This window comes from Neolamprologus brichardi, chromosome 11 (assembly GCF_056152115.1).
Source record: "Neolamprologus brichardi isolate AB-2024 chromosome 11, ASM5615211v1, whole genome shotgun sequence".
Classification (NCBI taxonomy): domain Eukaryota; kingdom Metazoa; phylum Chordata; class Actinopteri; order Cichliformes; family Cichlidae; genus Neolamprologus; species Neolamprologus brichardi.
In genome coordinates this window covers 8,001,474-8,022,070 of record NC_142114.1, presented here as the reverse complement: position 1 = coordinate 8,022,070, position 20,597 = coordinate 8,001,474, and the positions used below count along the sequence as shown (strand labels likewise).

Here is a 20,597-nt window from a genome sequence, read left to right as displayed (position 1 = left end):
GGGATACAGCCTGTATTTTTTGTCAATGTGTTCTGCTTTGCTTCCTTTGTCTCATTACATCTGATTAGTCCCAGCTGTGTTTCCCTCCTGTTTCTCACTCCCTCGTTACTGCCTGTGTATTTAAGCCCTGTCTTTTCTTCTGTTTGTTGCTGGTCTGACTGTGTTTCTTCTGCTTGTTATCCCCCTATGTTTCATTCATATTCCAGGTTCTATGTTCCTTGTTGTCTGTCTTTAAGTTCTGTATTCTATATCTCAGGTTTTTGTTCCTTTGAGTCCTTTTATTTTCTCCCAGTTTAGGTTTTTGCTCTAGTCTAGTCATTGCCATGTTCTGCTTGTGTTTGTTTCTCATTTCCTTACTGTAAATAAGGGTTCACTCGCAATAAGTCCTTTGTCAGTGCCTGCACTTGGGTCCTTTCTCTCACCTCTCTCCACGACTGCTGTCGAAGCCGTGACCCGTTTATGTCCTGTGCTTTTTTAAACTTGGTGCCACATTTCATTACCTTATCTTATGGAATTGGTAAGGTAGGCTTCAGTCCAGTACTTTAAGAGAAACATAACACATTCAAACACAAAAAATCTGTTATTCTGCTAATTTAACACTTCCTAGTAATATTACAGATGGGCAGGAACCACATTAACCTATTCTGACACCGTTTGTTTGTAATGGTATTTTTGAGTAATGATTAGTAACCTAATATGAGACTTTTTATATTACTAGCATATGTACTTAGCGTACATATGCTGCCTACAGTACCTACTGTAAACAAGCAAGTAGCAGAATTTTGGTATTGAAAGTTACTATAAGTATAAGCTCCTACCATCAGAACAATCCACTAAAACTGATGCTAGTTAGTCAAAGTGGGGACAAACCATAAATGAGCTTCAAAACTTGCCACACCAGGTAGGTTACCACTGTTTCTGTCTTGCTGTTATACTTTTCTCAGCTTCAATCTGGAACTTTAAGACAAACACATACACAAATATTTGTGTATAAATTTCTTTCCCAGTAACTGTGAAAGACTCGTTGCCAGTTATCACAAATGCTTGATTGTAGTTCTTGCATCCAACTCATCACTGTGTTAATGAGAGACAAAGGAAAGCACCAGACAATTAGCAGCCTGTAAGTGCCTGCATGTAAACACAGTCAACGGAAGTGGGTCACATTCCTGCTGCTGGTGACTTAACAGGTGCCTGGAGCGCCTTATTTTTCAAACAGGAAAGACAAAGTTTTAAAGTGAAAGAAACTGGAACATGGGATATGTGGAGTGTAAAATTAGTGTTACAGTGCAGACAATACAACCCTGCACCTGTACAGATGTGGTGATCAGACTAAGTCGTAACAGGAAAGACATTAAGATCATACAGCAAATAGTTGCTGGAGGGGGAAAATCAGCAAATTAGTTTAAGGAGTATATTTCTGCAGCATATTTACAGAATTAGAAGCATTACACTTTTGTGTCCACACTCTGCAGATATGAATATGAATGAGGGACCAGTTTTGTCTCAGGTTAATTAACATGAGTCATGAGGGGAAACTACTGTGGAAAATGTGCCGTGAAACAAAATGAATTTGAGAAGAGTTTTTAAAAGAAAACTTGGCTGACTGGTGTCATAGAGTCAGTTGTTGCTTTCTGTGATTCTGGCTCAAAGTACCCAAAGTCAGTGATAAACATTTAGTCAGGCAATGGAGAGATTAACTTGTATATGTGTCTTCTTTAGAGTGTTTGAAGGTCTTTGACTGAGGTACTCAGTTTACTGTCTAAGCTTTGCAGCGAGAAGCTATGTTGATGAGCCCAACTTACTTTCTTTCAATGAGGAACTTTTGCTCAAATAGTTCTGCAGGCTTTCTGAAAGTCTCTCAAAGTTTTTCTTTTGACATTGTTTTTCACACATTTTCAGTCCAGGCCTTGTATTTGATCATTTTCAGTAGTTGCTTTTTTTTCTTTGCTTGCTTGTTTGTTATATAACATATAACAGTGGCCTAGGAAAGAATCAATCATTAAAAGTGCACCTAACTCATGGGATGAACCAGTGTTGTGTCTGCAAACGACTTAACAAAGAACCAAGTATGTTTAGACACTTTGTTACTAGCAGCTTTTGAGAAAAATACATAATTAGTTCCAATTTCTTATTTGTACATATAAAATATACCAAAAATTAAAGTTTAAAAAGAATAAAAGAGTATTTTTATAGCAGCAAGATAATTCCAAAAGAGTAAGTAAAAAGAAACCAAGCGTATCAGCATGCTTGGTTTCCTTGAAGAGTTGAGTAAAGTGTAGGACAAGAAAAAAAGGGGAAGGCCTGAAAAGCTATCCACAGCAGATGAAAGTCTCAGTCATTTCTTTAAGAAACAGGAAAACAGCGAGTAAGAACCTGAGAGTCTGAAGCCTCATCAGAAACTGTCTCAGTTGGAGGTTGGCTGGAAGCAAAGGGATAAAGTGAGTGATGAAACCAAATTTGAAATTTTTGCTGGCAACTGTCATGATTTCCGCTGCATTTCAGACAGTGGTGTTTGGAATCGTATCAACACTGATGGAATGATGAAAGCAGAATAGTACAATAGTACAATACCACCATGCAATACCTGGATAGAAAAACATAATTCCCCACATTCCTAGATAAAAACTGTATATAAAATGAATGGTGGCACAAGACCTTTGGCCAGTACTGTATATCATATCCTATATGATATAGTTACAGTTAAGCCTTTTGTGACAAATGTGATGTTGAATGTGCTGTAAACATTTATGTTAAATGATATATTATTACAGCAATGCCTCTGCACCCCAAGGGCATACACTACACTTGTGGAAAAGGTGCATGCTTGTGCAAATTCCCAGCCAGTGAAAGTGTGAGCTAAAAGTCAGTAGCTCAACACCTCCTGGATTCATTTTCTTCCAAATTTAATTTGGTAGGGGAACAGATGAAGCTAAGTAAGTGGCCCGTATCATTTTCATCACAAATCACACAAAAAAAGCTTTATCTGATTTTGTAGTGTTTGTTTGAGGTTTCTGGAAGAGGCCTGAGTACTCTGCTTTCTGTCACAGTGGAAAAGATTGGAGTATTCACCCCATCGGGATTTGCCTCTTGAAGCTATGATCACATGAACTGTTGCTGAAGTCGAGGTTCTTACCGAGCTGTTGTTAATTACACTCGGAGGGAAGCCTGGGTTTTTAGGAGGTGTTTTGCTTTCTCCATCATTTCCATTAAGTTTGCAGTAACTTTGATCTTCCTCCACAGATGATGAACTGTAACCAACTATTGTTAATCTAAACTCAAATATATTCACGACACAAGCTTTTCTTTTCTTTCCTTTTCCATCTGCTCATGTTCTGGCTGACTCAGATCTGCAGAATGCTCTCATATCCTGTGTGGGAGCGCGCACACACACACACACCGGCCATTGCTTCTCCAAGCATTAAAGCCCACCTCACAACTAACCAGTGCTCCCCATCCATCTGTGCTCTCTTTTCATTCAGAGAGCAGGATTGCTCTGTCTCGGCTGAGATCCCTCCACCATGATCTTTAAGAAATCATTACATTAACATAGTCATTTTCCATCTCAGTTTGGATCACCATATTTACTGCAGGACACCAGAACATGTTCCTTTGGCTGCGCTAACATTAGTTTATAACTGAGGGTGTAACTTATTATGCTGGTGTGTCTGAGCATCACTGAAGCAGCCTTAAAGAAAGAAGCCTGGGAGAGATCTGCTGATCTTTATCGAGGCCAAGAGGAGCACATGTGGGTTTACTAGACCTTCACTTAATCTTTGACTGCTGGTTTACTTTCTTTCTGAAGGCTTACTGGCTTGGCTGTGGTTTGTGTTTATGCCAGCTGTCCATTCTGGGTCTGAGAGATAGCGCCTCCCTGTGGAATACAACTGTAAGTAGAACCAAAGCAGTAGAAACTCAGTGCCATCTGCTGTTCTTTGGTGTTCATTTATGGGGAGAAATGCCCGCAGTAATACTTAAATTAGTAAACAGGTGGATTGCTTAAAAAGTAGTTACAATGAAAGGGCTCCACCCTGTTGACTAGACGATCTCTAAGGTGTTACACGTTTCGTGGCAATATGCTCGCTCATTTGTGTAAAGAAGAAAACAAGGCAGCAGAGTCAAAGGAGTGCAGCTGTTATTTTTTGAGTGAAGGGTCTGGCAGCTTAGGTGTGGAGAGATGCATGAGAGAGGCCTGGACCAGCTGCTGAGCTCTGGCAGCAGATGCAGAAAACTGTTGTAGTCCAAGCAGGGGGTGAATAATTCTGCATAATTTAGTGGGTTTTGGTGAGATTGTCTCCCATTTGTTTTGTAGTTATACTAAAGTTAAGTAAAGTTATGTGTCGAGTTGAGCTTTTCACTCCCAGGCTGCTGGCTTATGGTTCTTAGGATATTTAAAAGTAAAATGGGAGGCAGAGGCCTCAGCTTTTTTTAAAACCAACTCCCAGTTTGGATTTGGGAGACAGACACCCTCTCTGCTTTTAAGATTAGGCTTAAAATGTTTATTTTTGACTAAGTGTGTCGTTAGGGCTGGATCAGGTGACCCTAAACCCACCCTTAGTTATGCTTCAATAGCCCTTGGCTCCTGGGGGATTCCTATGATGCACTGTTTACACACACCGCTCTGCATGTAGTCATTATTTATTACTAATTTCTGGTGCCTTTGTCTCACCTCCCCTCCCTCAACCCCAGCCAGTCCCCAAACCCCAAACCACTAACACTCAATATATGAAAATATGAAAAGGTGATTTTTGTTATATTAAGTAAAATGTGGCCATTAAAATCTGTTCAGAATTTGCAAATTGATGATGATCGATTTGATAAATGATAACGCGTTACTCTCCCCTACACAGCATCCATCGGCCTTTATAGGTAACGATAAGTATTAGTATCGGTAATATTGGCTCTGTATTTACTTGGTATTTGCAGGATTTGCAGGATCACACAGCACTACTCTTCACCTTAGAATGTCGAGCAGCTTGAAGTGACTTATTGTGATTCGACACATAAAAAAAGTGTACTTGGAATGAAGCAAAACAAAGTCTTTATTTATTTATTAATTTATTTGACAGTACAGTAAGTTCTGTAGAATAGAACTCATCAGTTTTCCTCTCTTTACCCAAAAATAAACAACTCAAATGACTCTTTATTTTTTTCAAGTTAGCATGACTATCTGTGTTGCATACATTTACAATGCAATAATAGTTCCCTTTCATGAGGTTAACACAAACGGAACTTAAATCAACATACTGTACACAAATATATGGCCCTACAGCAGATTACTGTTTGTCATAAATTACATTCAGATGAATTGACACACACACACACACAAAAGCAAAGCATACACACACAAACACACATACACCATCTCCTTGTTTCTTCAGTCTTATCATTTGTTTTTTTAAATACTGAAAATGGTCTGATTTTGACAAACACCTTGCTCTGCCATGAAGCATTGAGCAGCATCAGTGTACTGTTGGGTTTTTACCCACTGTTAGAAATGGAAATGTTTTTAAGATTTTACTATAAGTGCCAAAAAAAACTAAAAGGTTTCGCATTTAACTGATTAATATAATGAATGAAAGGATTCCAAATGCTTTTGTGAGATTTCAAAATAAATAAAATCCTCAAAATTCCTTCATTTAAACAGCTGTCATTACAGATGTGCTTACTTTTTACAATCCACGTACTTCAATGATTGCTAAGTATCTGTCCCCCCCCCCCACCAAAAAAAAACTTTGCTTGTTTAGTCATTTAATCATCAAGAACCACAGCAGGTCAGCATCCATTCATCCCACTAAACACTCACAGGTCCAGGTGCAATGCCCAAACTCGAACTCTAATGGAAACAATGTGCACAACAAAATGTCAGAGTGGCAATGAACAAAAGAAAGTTGGTTTGACAAATCGGATCGGTGAAAAAATGACTGTTGATGTGCTTAAAAATGTTCCCCCGCTTCATAAGTGAGCATCAAAGTGTGAGTTCAAACAGCAGCAACTGGACCCGCTTCAGTGACACCAAACCATCAGCAGAAAACTGTTGCAGACGAAACAACAAGCTGTTAAAACCAGCGTGAATATTTCAAGTCGCTCCATTTTTTAAAAATCTTTTTTTTTTTTTTTTTACAGTTACATTCAGAAATCAAGTCTTGTTTAATATTGCTTTAATCCTTTTTTACTCCCGCGCATGCTTGACAGAATAAATAACAAAGGTGTCAGCATGTATGCAAATTATTCTGCTACAAGGGGCACATGCAATATGAGCAAAAAGAAATAAATGAAGGAAACTAACTTCAAGCCTGCACGACAATGGTCCCTCCCAGTATTCACCAGCATATAACTTTGGTTTACGGTGAAAGCTCAGTGGTTAGCATGTTGCAGAGGTTTTTGTAATGTGGCAGCTTCCATTTGGAATTTGCAGGACTTAAAATGTTATCGACCACTTTATACATCGAAATCTCAATCAAATCACCCAACATTCATTGTCGTCCTCCAGCTGACTAGACAAATACAAAAACAGAGGTGAGCCAAAATTGGGGGGGAGTACTCGTGTTCTCTGCAGGTCTGTAGTCACAGTGCTTTAGCAGATGTCTGTGTATCTAGACTGGTCTGCATCCCCCTTTACGTGTGCACCAAACGCCCCCCAATTTTTTTAAATGACAAAAACAGAGAGCCACAAACACCTTAAATTGGCATAGGTACATTTATGTACCCGCTCTACTGCATACCGTACAATAACAACAACAATAATAATAAAGGCAACATAAAATATGAAGTAATCAACTAAAACAAACGCAGATCCATATTCCACAGACATACAGTATGTTCGTTTTTAGGCACATAAGAAAATTCAGTCACAGCAAGAGGACATAAAGCCCCAATCTGGATTCTCTCTGAAAGTATAAATTACAAAGAGGGGAGGGGTTGCTGGCAGAAAATAATCTCGATCTCTAGAGCCATGGCCACTGCTACGTACCATAGCTTTCGGCTAACTCCACTGCATTGCAAAACACACATAATGCAGGAGTAGCATTCATAAAATGCAGTCTGGACTACAATCCGTCACAATTAGAGACAAGCACGATCTGAAAGGTTTTAATAAAGACATTAATAGGACCACTGTTTGTATGTTAGTTTAGTCAGATTGCCTTCGTCTCTAACCGCGACTTAAATATAGAGCAGATCACATTTAATGAGTCGTCACTGCAGAAATCACAGTCATTCAAAACTTTTTTCTTACAGTTCCTAAACTGAAGATCTTCTAATTTCGCTTTGGCTGACGGTCTTTGGCAACACTGGACTGGACACGACAAACACTCCTTGGCTGCACATTGAGTTAAAAGTTAGAAAGCAAAGCCAAAAACTGGAGGAGTATCTTGTTTGTAGTATCAGCAGGTTTACATAGGACATACACATTACATCTGGTGTATGGCCATGTGTAATCTTAAAAGTACAGTGTAGAACCCCAGTTTCTGCATAAATCAAAAAAAAGAAGAATTTGTTACATTTTTCTGCGAAAACAGGTAAGATGGTGGACACGTGCACCAGATTGGGCATTTAATATTATACTATACTGTATGTCCAATATACTGGGCAGTTACAACAGACAAGAAGGCAACATCATTAGTCTGGCCTGACAGAATATGAGTATAACACAGTGTAACAGTTCTTAGCCAATATTTCCATCCCACCTCACTTATCATGACTGTTTAGAAAGATGAAAATTGTAGTTGGACTCTGTCACTCATCTGTTTTTTAACCTTTTTCTTCCGGGAGAGATGACTGCGGTGTAGTTGCTTATGCTGTTTTGTAAATGAGTGTGTGTGGGTGTGCACGTGTGGTCGTGTCATAAGTACTGTACTCTGTAAAATATGCGAGACTGTGTGTTGTAATATGATGTAATGCGCTTAATGCTTCCATTATGTCCCGGTTTCTTCATCGTTGTGTTTGTCGTGTCTGGTCGAATCCCCCTCCTCGCCGTTTGGCCTGACGTGTCTCTGTATTATCGTCTGCGATGTGACCATTTCTAGTGCATTTAGAGTCTGTGGTACGTGCACGCCTTTTGTGACCAGTGTCTTCTTTTTTGTTTGCACTTTGCCCGTTTCCTGTGTGTGCGCTGTGAGTTGTTGTGTATTTGAGGTTTGCATCGTATGCGGTATGAGTATCTCTGTGCTGGGGGGGCCTCCTGGGTCTTTCATCACCATGCTGGCCCCCACCATGGCGGGATAGCTTCGATTCCTCCTCAGTCCTGGAAGCCCCCCACCCAGTGCGCTGTTCCCCAGTCCAGCAGAACCAAAGGGGCCTAACAGAGTACTTCCAGATGAAGCTGAAGCAGAATGCGGGGAAAGGGTGCGAAAACTCTTCAGTTTGTCCACAAGCCGCAGATTCATCATCTCTGTTTGGTTGTCATCGTCCACCTGGCCCTCCTTCTCCCTTTCTGCCTCCCCCAGCACTTCCCTCAAAATTGTACGAGCCGGCTTAGAAGCGAGGAAGGTATCGTAGTACGGCGGGTCGTCATCGGAAGGGCTGAACTGAAACATGGGGCCTGTAGCGATCGAGGAAGCCGATTTGGAGTGAGGTGAGCTGGGTGGGCTGGATGGCTGAAGGAGGAGGAGGGTGTCTGGACGTTTTCCCAGCTGCTTGACTCCACCCTGCTCCGGTCTCTCTGTGCACCTCTGTGCTTGAACCCCTCCCAACACTGCCGAAGCATCCAGCCCTCGGTCCCAGCTGCGTGGGTTGTACACTGAGGCAGAAATTCCATTCTCCAGCAGGAGGCGCACCAGGCCTAGAGAGGTGCTGGTGGTTTTAGTGGAGTCCCTAAGGTTGGTGGAGGACTCGGCGAGGGAGAGGGAGAGGGAAAGGCGGCGAGGTGTGCAGCAGGGTGTGTAGGAAGGCGTGTGTGGGGCTGAGAAGGGTACAGGGGAGGCCGTAAGGGAAGGTGTGCCCGGGCAGGTACTGCTCTGACACGCAGCCATGGCTGGGCTGGAGAGGAATGGAAGGACATAACAAAAGAAAAATGATGAGTAAGCATAACCAAAATTATACAGACACCACCAGCCTTTAATATGACTATTAAATCTGATCTTGTTCTGGAAGACTGAGCCGTGCACACAAGTTTAAGCTCAAAGACATTCTTTGATTTGTACTCTTAAAACTCAGAAACATCGAGTCTGATTGACACATTGTTCACACATTAAACAATTTAATCACACAGTAAGTTAGTTAATCAAGCCCCGTATACATGGTGAAGAAACATTAAGCACAGCAGTCCAATTTGTAGCCCTTAACCGCTCTGCAGGGAGTACACCGTCACGTGACATTTATCTAATAGGAAAAGTGCCAAAAAAACTGAGACTGTAAACTAACTGACTCCAAGATGAAAGCTGACCTTAAGCATTAAAAGTGAGTGATCTCCTTTCAGCCAATTCTCAGAACGCTTTGTTCAATCCTCCCCCCAAAAAATGGACCTCTTTGCTTAGTTTATTTCCACCGAGTATAACACAGTTAGATTTAATCAGATTGGATCAGTGATTGGATTCCTGGATGTCAGGTTTGTTAGTTACAAAGCGGCTTCTTAACAGGGAAACTTATGAGGCAAATAAGAAGCACACTGTCCAGTGACTAACTAGAGGACACAGCTTTTAAAAATGACATGTTTGTGTTTGCAGAGCTTTTTCGCAGTTTAGTGCTTGTGAAATTTGCCTCACGCAGCTGCCCACAAGTCGCTGCCCACTAAGTTTGACCAGACAAAAGAGAGACAGTGCAAATTCCCCCAAATTATTCTGCTTCACACACCAGCAAATCTTTAGAAATGCACTACCATGCATTTCCTCACCCATGCGCACACTAGTAGGTGTACTCAATGGGTCTGCTCTACTTCGGCCATAACAACCATGTGATACAACTCCAGTTCTTCTTCCTCGTCACATGACCTGTTAAGCCAAATCAAGACATTGAGCGTTATGCGCCAGGTCTACGGCAACACAGAAGCCCTGTCTGGAAACCTACTCTTGATGAAAATCATAGAAAACCTGGCTCGTTCAATTACTTACTACTTCAGGTCTGCCAATTCAGTACAGATATAAAACAATATGTCTGACTGCCAGCTGTTGTTTATCATTACACAAATCAGGCTAAAGACAAAGGTTTATCAATTAAGTATTTAAGTGTTGATGTGTTTATTTATTTATTCTTTACCTGGGGGATGCAGTGGTCAGCTGATCAGAGGGGTGGAGAATCCTGCAGGTGGTGAAGGTGTATGTGGAGCTAGTGTGGGACATACACTTCCCTGGGAAAAGAACTGGAGGAGAAAGGGAGGGAAGGAAAAAAAAAGAAGAGAGGGGAAGATTTTTAGTGTTGACACAAAATAGACCAAACACAACGAGGCAAAAACAATGTTCACAACAACGTGGAGAAAATAGACCGTGGGCATAGTACAGGACCCGAGCGAAAGCCCCAGCTAACATTAGCCCCCCCAGTATACTTGTTTCTGTTAGAGAAGCTCGAAGTCTATCCCAGCTAATAGCCTTGGTTGTGAAAATGTAGTTGCTAAGGGTGAGCCTCGACAACAAGAAACAGCAGCTGAATCAGTCACACACTTATCTGATGTGACTGAATATTCAGTTTGTATACCTAAAGCATAAAGATGTGTTTATTCCACTTTGATCTTTTATAAATTATGAAACACTTAAATGAGGTAGAAGAGTTAAGTTATGAGGCAGATTTTTCATTGCAGTGGTATTAAAGTTACAACCAAGACCACACGGGGCTGATTCACTGCAACACTTTAGTGTTAATAAAGAGATCCAAGATCCATGCCTCTCAAGTTGTGCTCTGCTTTTACATTCACATTAATTACAGTTATAGCACTACAATGTTTACACCCTTTCTAGGGTTTGGTTCACTTGAATTTCTTGCATTAATTTGTTTTATTATTCTCTGTGTTTCCCTGTACTGGGAACACTTACAAAGGTTTATTCTAGTCTGCGCCTCTTCTCCATTTTAAATGGTACCATGTTGACTTAATAAAAATAAAGCTTTGGGTTTTAAATTCTCTCTCTCATTTTTGGCTCATAGCCGTAAAGTTAAAGCCACCCACTCCCACAAGATTTGTACTCTGGGACAAGAGAATATCAATGGCACGGCAGTCATCCACACCAAAGCTGCTCAGTAGGCTCCAATATTAGCCAGCCGCAAGTGTCATGAGTTCATGTGACTCGAACAGCTGCCCCAACAGCACTTGACCTGCCAAATTTCTTTCTGTATCTGTGTGCCTGTGTGCTACAAAACAGTATAGCTTAGCATGAAATATTAAACCCTCCTGCTCCTAAATAGTGTCTAAAATGTTGTACAGAATATACCTAAAGATACTAAAGACTTTGCAAAAGATGAAAAACTTTGAGTGTAAGCGTAATTGGCTGAAATAAAGGAAAAAAAGTGGCAGCAAAAGAAAGTGTGAACTGAGAAGAAAGGCTGCAGATGGAAAATGACGGAAATGAAAGAACAAAAATAAAAACATGTACTCTGTCTCGTTGCCGTTCGCTGGCTGCATACACGGGGACAGCTCCTGGGGTGGGTGCGTGTGCAGGTGTGTACACATGAGCGTGATCATGCAGGATGGGATGCCACGTGTCCAATGAATCCTTTCTCCTGCCCCTAAACCCGCTACCCCTCCTGTTCACCCTCGTCCCCTTTATCCCCATGCTCGAGGGCAAACATGAAGGTGTTGTGGTTTGATGCAGTGCTGTAACCCCAGCTAAGAGGCTCCCTCACCAGGCATGCGGTCCACAGTGTTTGGCTGTAAGGTTTGGCGCTCTTTGGGGTCCACATGCCCGTTGATCTCGGGAGAAAAAGGCAGCGGAGAGGAAGGGGACGTGTTGGAGAGAGGAAAGGGCATGCTTGCAACATGTCCATCATTTCCCTGAACTGCTTCTGCCGCCGCGCAGATCGTTCCATTCAGTGCGTCTGACTGGCTGATTTCTTCAGTGTTGCCATTTTTGTTGCGGCAGACTGCGGGAGTAGAGGTAGAGCGAGGCAGATCCGTGGGTGCAGGGCTCTCCCCTAGCACGCCTCTAAATGAGTCACATGATACTTCATCCTCCTCTGGTTGGTCCAGCTGCCAGCTGTCCTCCTGTTCCTGTTCCTGTTCGTGCGCTAAAGTGCGGAAGCCCTTCGTGACCACACCGGGCCGATGATCCAGCAGAGCACCCATGTGAGGCTGAGCCAGCTGCTGCCATGCGTGGAGCGTAGCAGAGCCTAGGAAAAAACACATCTTCAAGTTACACGAAAATCAACAGCAGCTTCAGCTATTTTTAACAAGTTCATGACCTCCATTAAACACGCATACAGAAAAAGTACCACAAAATCTGTGATTGTCGATTACAGATACAGATTATTAAGTTTTCAATGATCACAGGTTAAACAAACTACATCTGTTTGAACTCTAAAAGCACCCGATTATTGCAGGTGAACACGAAGACGTCACTTATGTTCAGGAGGTGTTGTGTATGTGTTGAAATGTGCTTGAAAACTAGAAAATTATTGTTAGTACGTTATATATACACATATATAAACTAGGCTAAGCTCCAAAGTAGAGACGGGAACACAGACGATGCACGTCAACATATACAACAAATGCTCATTCTTAGATTATAACACTGTCACAGCGTTTCTTTATGCAGCACACAGAGACTCTCGCACACAGCACTGAGGGTGGATGTCACGACAAAGGAGGAATGTCTATAGGCCAAAGTGTCTTCGCACACCGAACTGCTTGAATTTCAAGTCTAGAAACATGGTTTTCTACTAGAGATGCATTTTGAGAGATGCCAGTGCAAAAGAACAAACGCAGAAGAAATGAGAGAAAAGGAAAGTGGAAAATGATGAAGACTTTATTCAAGAAATCATCAAAGAAAGCAAACAAGGAGAAAAGAACAAGAGTAAAGTGCAAAGACCAAAGTGAACTGAAAGGCCAACAAATGACGAGTGGAAGAGGTGGACAGTACATACAGCATCATGACACTAATGAAAGGCTCAGAAATTTATAAAGACAGATGAACATTTAAGAAATAATCACTTGAGATTGTTTCTACATTACTTCTTATTTCTGCACCACTGTTAGACTTGAAATGAAACGTTTCCATGTCTTTTTGTTTTTTACATTTTCATAAGTTCACGTGCTTGGGGAACACATTTTTGTCCTATGACGCAAATGGTTGCAACTTCAAGTTTGGACACTAGGTGGTGCTATCGTACAAGATGTAAGGAAGCTTTCAGTTCCACTGGAGAATACTGAGAGTGGATGGATGATTGAAGAGGTCACAACAAGTACATGTTAACAAAAAACAGGTTTCTGAGATTATAAATATAGTGATAACTGCTCTGAATCGACAATCTAACACTAAGAATTCAATAAATAATAAATAAAGCTCCTCTATTAGAACAAGGCATCAGAAACATGTTCAGCATGTGTTCAAAAATACAGAAAGTGCATTTCAAATACCATACAGGAAATCGCTCACTGCAAATGTGTCAGTGAGCATATGTTGTTATGTGCTAGGTAGGCTTTTTAACACATTATGGCTGTGCACAACTTTATAGTTTGATACACGCTCCAATATCCAAGTACAACACTTGAATAAAATATTAGGAAAAGAAATCATTAAATCTACTTTGTATAAGGTACTGTGTGCAGAACGTGTTCATTGAAATATTCTCATGTTTAAACTGCAGCCTTCGAACCAGTGCACTGCTCCACACACAGCAGGGTAACCTATATTTCAAAGCTGCAGCGCAACTGCGTATGTCTAAAATAAAAGGAGTGCTGCAGATTTAAACTACCATCCTGTTGCACCAACCTCTCCAGCAGACCTGTGGCTACAGCCAGCGGAGACTGTGAGCTTGAGAAACTGCTCAGCTCCATCAAACTGGAGCTCCTTCGCAGCTTGTTAGGATCTGGTGAGGCGCTCAGAAAGATCTTGGACTGATTGCATTTGTGAAAAATCAGGTATTGATTCTCATTCTGAGTTGCTTGACTTTGGGTTTCACAGCCTTGGCTGCGTGCTCTGGGAGGAGTGAGGCTGCAATTTTGCACCTGGTTCTGATTTTCATTGTGTTTTTCCTTCAAAATCTCATTTTCATTGCGAAAGGCTTTTTCCCTGCCGAAATTCTGATTTGCTTTTTCATCGTGTGGAAGATTCGAGGACTTGTGACTCTGAGAGGAATAATCACCTTCTAGCGGCTTTACAATCTGCAGCTTCTCCGGCAGGTAGGACCTGGGTGTGAATGAGTACCCCGACCAGATGCTTCCAACTGAGGTATGTGAGGAAAGCGAGAACAAGCTTTCCGTTGGGGTTCCTGGTCCTCCTTTTTCCTCCTCTTTGGCCAGGTAAGCCAGCTTTCGCTCCCTCTCCTCCTCGAAGAATCGTTTTTCTGAGAGGTAGTTGTCCCGGCGGAGCGACAGGCGACGCAATGCTGCCTCCAAGTCCCTGCTGCCCGGAGTCCCAGGGGTACCAGGGGGGCGCTTGTTGGAGTCCTCTGACCTGAAGAGGGAGACAGACAGCGGTACAGTTTTTTGCAAAGTTAATCTCTATTTTGAGATAATAAAATGATAGTTTAATTTAATTCACTATCAAAAGGGGAAAAAATAAGAAGAAACCTTAAATAATTGTGTTATTTCACTCTTAAGTGTATAAAAAAACGCTCACAAGTCATTTGGAAAAATAATCCAAACGTTTGAATCAGAGAAGGAACTAAATTTTTCAACTTACTGTCAGATATGACAAATAAACACAGGAAATTATTTGTGAAACTGGAACTAGAAGGTTTTTGCCAAACTTTGAAATGAGAACCTTAATCAAATTTCAAAACAGCTGCAAATGAACACTCAACCACATAACTGGGGTGCTTCTAAATTAAATACATTTCATCAGGTCATTATGCTTCATCATTCAAATCTACGGTCCGTAGCGGGAGCGATGTCCGTACCCGTCATCAGGCATCTCCAGGATACTGCTAGTCCTGTTGTCTAGGATGATCCCACTTCCTGTTTCACTACCATAAATGGAGTTGGAGCGTGGCGTGCCCACCCTGCTGGAACGCCCTGAGGTGAAGCATGAAGTCTGATTGGAGCCTGGGATGTTGAGAGGAGAGGGGGCTAGAGAAGAACGCTGCTGTCGCATCAGATTGAGGTTTTTCACCGTTTGGAAAACTCGCTTCGGATGCAGTCTGCAGACACACAAACATGGAGTTGATGGATGACTTTTAGATTATTACGAATGATTAACATCTGAATCAGATCATACTGTGGAGGGAAAAAAAAGGATGTGTACCTCTGCTCTTCTACGTCTGGATCATCCATTTGGAGTTCCTTCCTCATGGTGCCCTCTATTTCTGCTGCCAGTGAGTCCTGGAGAAGAAACAAATTGCTACTTGGGAACTGAAGATGTTGTGATGCAGACAGACAGTCTCTCATCTAACTATGTACATTTCATTTGCATTGTAACAACCCTTAAAAATTTAACTCCATCACTCACCATCGGGAACAGGCCCAGGGAATGGAAACGCCTCGCTGTGCTGAGCGGGAGAGTTTTATTTCTCAGGTTCTTCAGTTCCTCCTGAGCTTCATGGAGCATCTCCATACACTCTGCATACTTGTCTTGCAACTCCTGCAACTAAAAGTGAAGAAAGGAGGAAGAGCTTTACAGAGAAGAAAATGAAACGCATTGAAGCAGAGTGTTTCACCTCCAGCCTGGAGGTCATTTGTTTCCCGTTTATCTCTCAGTTACATTTATACAGTGAAAGGACTGATTTTCATACAATTTGCTTCTCGGAGAGACTGAGCTTTGCATGCTGTTTTATTATGGTATAAAATATGTTTTTAAAAAGGACAATATACTGTGGGTGCTAAATTTGGTGATATAATAATATGTGAAGACAGGAGAAGCCATCAGCAGCATCTCTACAGGACCAATAACATGTGTTGATGGAAGCATGTGGAAGATGATTGCTTTATAATTAGCATCCTAATAATAAAGTAATCATTTTTAAATCATACAATCTAACAAAAAATACAAATCTGATGGCAGGAATATATATAACTGTCACACTACAAATTTGCCTCATCTGGCAGCAGCTGGCAATGCAGAAAACACAGTGCTGTTGCCATGGTGACCAGGCCCTGGACTGCCCTACCTCAGCAGTGAGTTGTCGCTGGGCGTCTTTGGCTGCACCCAAGTGCTGAGTCAGCTCCTCATTTTCCAAAGCATACTGACAACACGGCAGACAAAACAGGACAACGGGTGTGAAACCGACTGCATTCAAAGTATTTTTAGCGTTTAATGTAATCTAAGACAGAGATCGGGACTTTCGTACAAGCTTGGCCTTCTTCTGGAGGTCGACTATCTGGGAGAGGAGGTGTGTGATCTCCTCCTGCTGTCTGGAGGCGTCCTCAGTCTTCCTAGCCAGCTCTTCAGCCAGAGAGGAAATCTGCAGGTTGGCATCGCCTGGGAATGAGAACAGGTGTTCAGCAAAATACAGCTCGTGGCCACACTGCTTCTAAAGAGTGTGTGTGTGTGTGTGTGTGTGTGTGTGTGTGTGTGGAGACAAATAAACAAAAAAAGCCACTCACGTATTTCTTTGACACAGTCATTGACAAGTTGCTGCTCTTTTTCCTCATAGGAGATCGTTTCTGTCTCCAAATGACTCGCCTGGAGGGAAAATGAAAATAACAACAGGAAACAACATTATTATCCTAATAATTAACTTCACACCACAGCAAAGATAAGATCATGCTTATAATTCATATAAGACTTTCTTATATGAATGTTTTTGAAAGGGAATCTATAAGATGGTAGTGAGACCTGCTATGATGTATGGTGTGGAGACAATGACAAAAAGACTGGGGGCCAGTTAGAAGATTTTCAATGGAAGTGACCAGAATGGACAAAGCCAGAAATGAGTATGTGGCAGGGGTGTGGTTTTTGGCTCAGCGGGCTCGAGGGGCAGTGTCAGGGAGGCTGAGGTCCAGGTGAAGGGAATTAGGCTGATGAACTCTCTTTCCCCTTTTAGTGATGTCGGGGACCGGCAGTGTGAGCGTGGAGCCAGCTGGAAAACCGGCCATGGCTGAACTAGCAGTGCCGATCTAAACACATTGGGTGTGTGACATTTAAATAAAAGTGACTAAACAGTTACCGAACACCGTGTGGGTCTGAGTCATTCACTGAGTACTTCAGACTGACAGCTCAGCTCAAGTTGAATATTTTGGAGACAAAGTTAAAGAGGCAAGGCTGGAGACATGAGCAGAGGAGGGAGAGTGGATATACTGGACAAAGGATGCTGAAGACGGAGCCGTCAGGCAGGAGGAAAAGAGGAAGACGACAGTGGAAATTTATGGATATAGTGAAGGAGGATATGCAGAGCAGTCAAAAGAAGAAGAAAAGTAATAGTTTTCTAGTGCATGTGCGTTAGACTATCAGGCAAAAAAAACAAACAAACCTCAGATCGCAATGATTTGTTTTCTTCCTCCAAATCCTTGAGTTTCTTCTGCAACGACTCCAGGGGGAAAAAGTTTGGCGATGACACACTTGGTTCACTGGGACGGACACTGTGAACACACAGGAAAGAGTTGCGCTTGTTAGTTTAAGTCATTCAACAGACTTTATATATTTTCATTAAGAAAACCTGTTAAAACCCAAAGAACTTTTAAGTTAAATTGTGATATTATTAGGATTAATTTTTTGTTTTGTTTTTTTGAAACAATGAGGAAATATACTGAGCAGCAAGGAAAGGAGGTAATAAAAGGAGACTTACGGTGTAGAGGTAATCGACTCGCCTTCGCTTTCTTCGGCTGCATTGGTGTAGAACTGTAACAGCTCATCTTTCATGGACAGGTCATGGCGCAGCTGAGACACCTATAAGGAGACGATTAACGTCAGAAGAAGGGGGGGGGGGGGGGGGGGGGGGCATGCAAGACGTTCAGCTCATCAGAGACATACATTATTACACAGTTCCCACCACCAAATACTGAAGCACTGACGAGCACACATATTGTTGTTTACCTCCTCTCGTATGTGCTCCACTTGCTCCTCCAGCAGTTCATTCCTCTCACTGAGGGCCTTGTTTTTCTTCAGCAATGACTGTCCGATGCGAGCCGCTAACTCCAAGTCACGCTCTTTCTGCAGAGACAAAGCTGCGTTTAGCAAAATGAATTTCAATAGTTTAAACATTTGCAAAGACCAGTGTTAGTAATTTTCCCCCGTTTCAGGTCTACGTAAACTAAACCCCTCAACCATTAGCCTAGTTTAATATATAGATGCTTGTTTCAGCTGCTCCTTTATTAGAAACATGGGTTTGAAGGATCTGTATATTTGATTTAACACAGAGTTTTTACACCAGACAACCCTTCTTAGCGTTTATCAGAATTGCTAAAACCAGCTTTAAATGTTGTGAAAATTCAAATACATCAGTGAAGAAAAGGACAAAACAAAAGAGAGTGGCAAAAGCAACACAATATCCACTAATCACTAAATATGAACCTCAAAAGGAAACCTTTGTACATCAGCCGCACTGGAAAACTCCCGTCAGTCAACATGAGGCAATAATTAAAAGCTTATTGTTAACTAGCCACTCCTGTTTCTATCACTACATCAACAGGACTATTTATTGTACTATTAAAAGCTACTAGCAAAGCAAATACTGCAATAGTTTCATGTGCTACAAGAAATAAAAATAACTGACATGTTCAGAAATATACAGATCTGACATTAATTGTGTTCGCAGTAATGGAAGTCATGTGTTTGGTGATGGTGCTGTTTGTCTAAGCCATGCTTTCACAATGCTGTCCGGTTTCTCAGGTTCATACTTTAACAGTGACGTCACCCTGTTTTCCTCCCTGCTTTACATTCTGTTGGTCAGCGCAGTCAGCTGAGGAGGATAAAGTTACATTTGAATATCAGCCGATGGAAACAGCTTTATGACGTTGCTTTCTTTGTCGCAACCCTGATAAATCCGCCCGCGTTTTGACTATGACATAACACCATGTGACCGAACGGCCTTGCAGACCCTCTGACAGTGTCCTGGGTTCCTGGTTATTCTACTTTATTGAATTTTACCTCTTCCAGCAGTCGAGTGACAGCGTCAATGTCGCTGTAGGTCTTCGTCATCTGGCCCACTCTGTCAGCACACAACACTGCAGACACAGAAACAGTGAAAGCAACTGAGTGCTGAACATTTCCAGAAGAAGCTTTAACAGTTCTTTTTTTTTTTTTGGACTCTGTAATATAAATCATGTTATTAAATCATATTCTAGGCTGATTTCATGTTTGCTTTCATATCACTCAAGCCAGAAAAAAGCACTATGGGCAACTTTTTTATTGCCTCTTTAAAGATTTTCCATTTCTGTCATACATGCAGATACCGCCAAAGAAAATGAAAGGTAACATTTAATATAATAGAAATAAATAATATATTATTACAATTTTTGATAAAATGTCAGGTTGGATGCTTTAAGGAGTTAGTTTCTATTTTCATACCTGACAAACATGACCTGTATAAAAGTAAATACTTATAAACATGTCCAGTTTTGGGATTTACTTACCTGGATGATTGAGCGTGCATTAAGACATTTGTACAATAATGTGTTGGAAGAAAAGGCATTTTTTCTCCCCCATATAAAGCTCATAGTTATAATGGGTGTGGGCTGTGGGTGTGGAGTGCATTAGCTTTATTTGTCTTCATGCATATGCCCGGTTTTACAGCCCTGTGCAGCACAAAGTGCAGACTGGACTTGACAGCACTAAAGTCATGAAAGCATAAATACGCCAACAATGACCCTACGCATAGCTCAGGGTTTTTGTTCCTAGCAAATGACTCAGAAAAGATAAGTTATTGAATACTGACACAGAGGTCAGAGTGAAGGGCCACGCCTCAGCCATGCTGCTTATTATTAACTCCCTCAGTCCTCAAACAGAAGTTTACATCTGTATGACTTCATAGTTTAATTTGGAAACATCATTTATAGACAGATAACCTGCATAAAACAACAAAACTAGCTTGTCTGTTCCTTGATACCAACTTGTTTCATTCAAATTTATTTAAAAAAAAAATATAGCAACCTTTTTAGAAAGTATCTTCACTTGTGAGTGCAGTTTTTTTTTTTTTTTTAAAGTTTCCACTGCATGAAAAGTGAGACTTTCATAAATGAACATTGCTATAAATTCCTGTGGAAATGCACATTAACGGCAGAAACTCGGGGGCAGGGAAGAATGTTTCACACCAAGTTTCAGCCTGAAAGGACTGGCAGTTCACCCCCATACCCCTGCTCAGGCCCAGGGGAGCCTTTAAAATGTAAATGTTGTGAGCTATACAAATGCAAATCATAGTAGTATGGAGCCATCAAGCTCCACTAGTTACACACATTTCTAAAAAGGTACCAACTCTCTTTTTGATCAGGCTTATTTTAGTTGTAATCCCATAAATTGTCACTGATAGATTTGCAATATGTCGGTAAGCTCACTAAGATAAATTATGTTATTTGTAACCAATAATAAATTGTTAATAAGTAATTTCATCAACATGCTAAACTGTGTGACGTTCTGGCAGAATGC

The 20,597-nt window shown here is 41.4% G+C and overlaps 1 protein-coding gene across 4 annotated transcripts in view; it reads right to left on the bottom strand.

Moving 5' to 3' along the window:
* Nucleotides 1-5,031: 5,031 nt before the first annotated feature.
* trak1a (trafficking protein, kinesin binding 1a) overlaps nucleotides 5,032-20,597 on the bottom strand; it is a 37,323-nt gene continuing 21,757 nt past the window's right edge. For all 4 annotated transcript variants that reach the window (XM_087848057.1, XM_087848055.1, XM_087848056.1 and 1 more), the window contains 14 exons: nucleotides 19,104-19,180; nucleotides 18,051-18,167; nucleotides 17,803-17,903; nucleotides 17,488-17,596; nucleotides 16,622-16,700; nucleotides 16,366-16,496; nucleotides 16,186-16,260; nucleotides 15,528-15,665; nucleotides 15,324-15,400; nucleotides 14,980-15,219; nucleotides 14,224-14,534; nucleotides 11,767-12,249; nucleotides 10,192-10,294; nucleotides 5,032-8,976 (listed from right to left, as the gene is read on the bottom strand). In XM_087848057.1, coding sequence (XP_087704183.1) covers nucleotides 7,914-8,976; nucleotides 10,192-10,294; nucleotides 11,767-12,249; nucleotides 14,224-14,534; nucleotides 14,980-15,219; nucleotides 15,324-15,400; nucleotides 15,528-15,665; nucleotides 16,186-16,260; nucleotides 16,366-16,496; nucleotides 16,622-16,700; nucleotides 17,488-17,596; nucleotides 17,803-17,903; nucleotides 18,051-18,167; nucleotides 19,104-19,154 — 3,078 coding nt within the window. In that variant the 5' untranslated portion in view covers nucleotides 19,155-19,180 and the 3' untranslated portion in view covers nucleotides 5,032-7,913. The remainder of the gene's footprint in view (nucleotides 8,977-10,191; nucleotides 10,295-11,766; nucleotides 12,250-14,223; nucleotides 14,535-14,979; nucleotides 15,220-15,323; nucleotides 15,401-15,527; nucleotides 15,666-16,185; nucleotides 16,261-16,365; nucleotides 16,497-16,621; nucleotides 16,701-17,487; nucleotides 17,597-17,802; nucleotides 17,904-18,050; nucleotides 18,168-19,103; nucleotides 19,181-20,597) is intronic.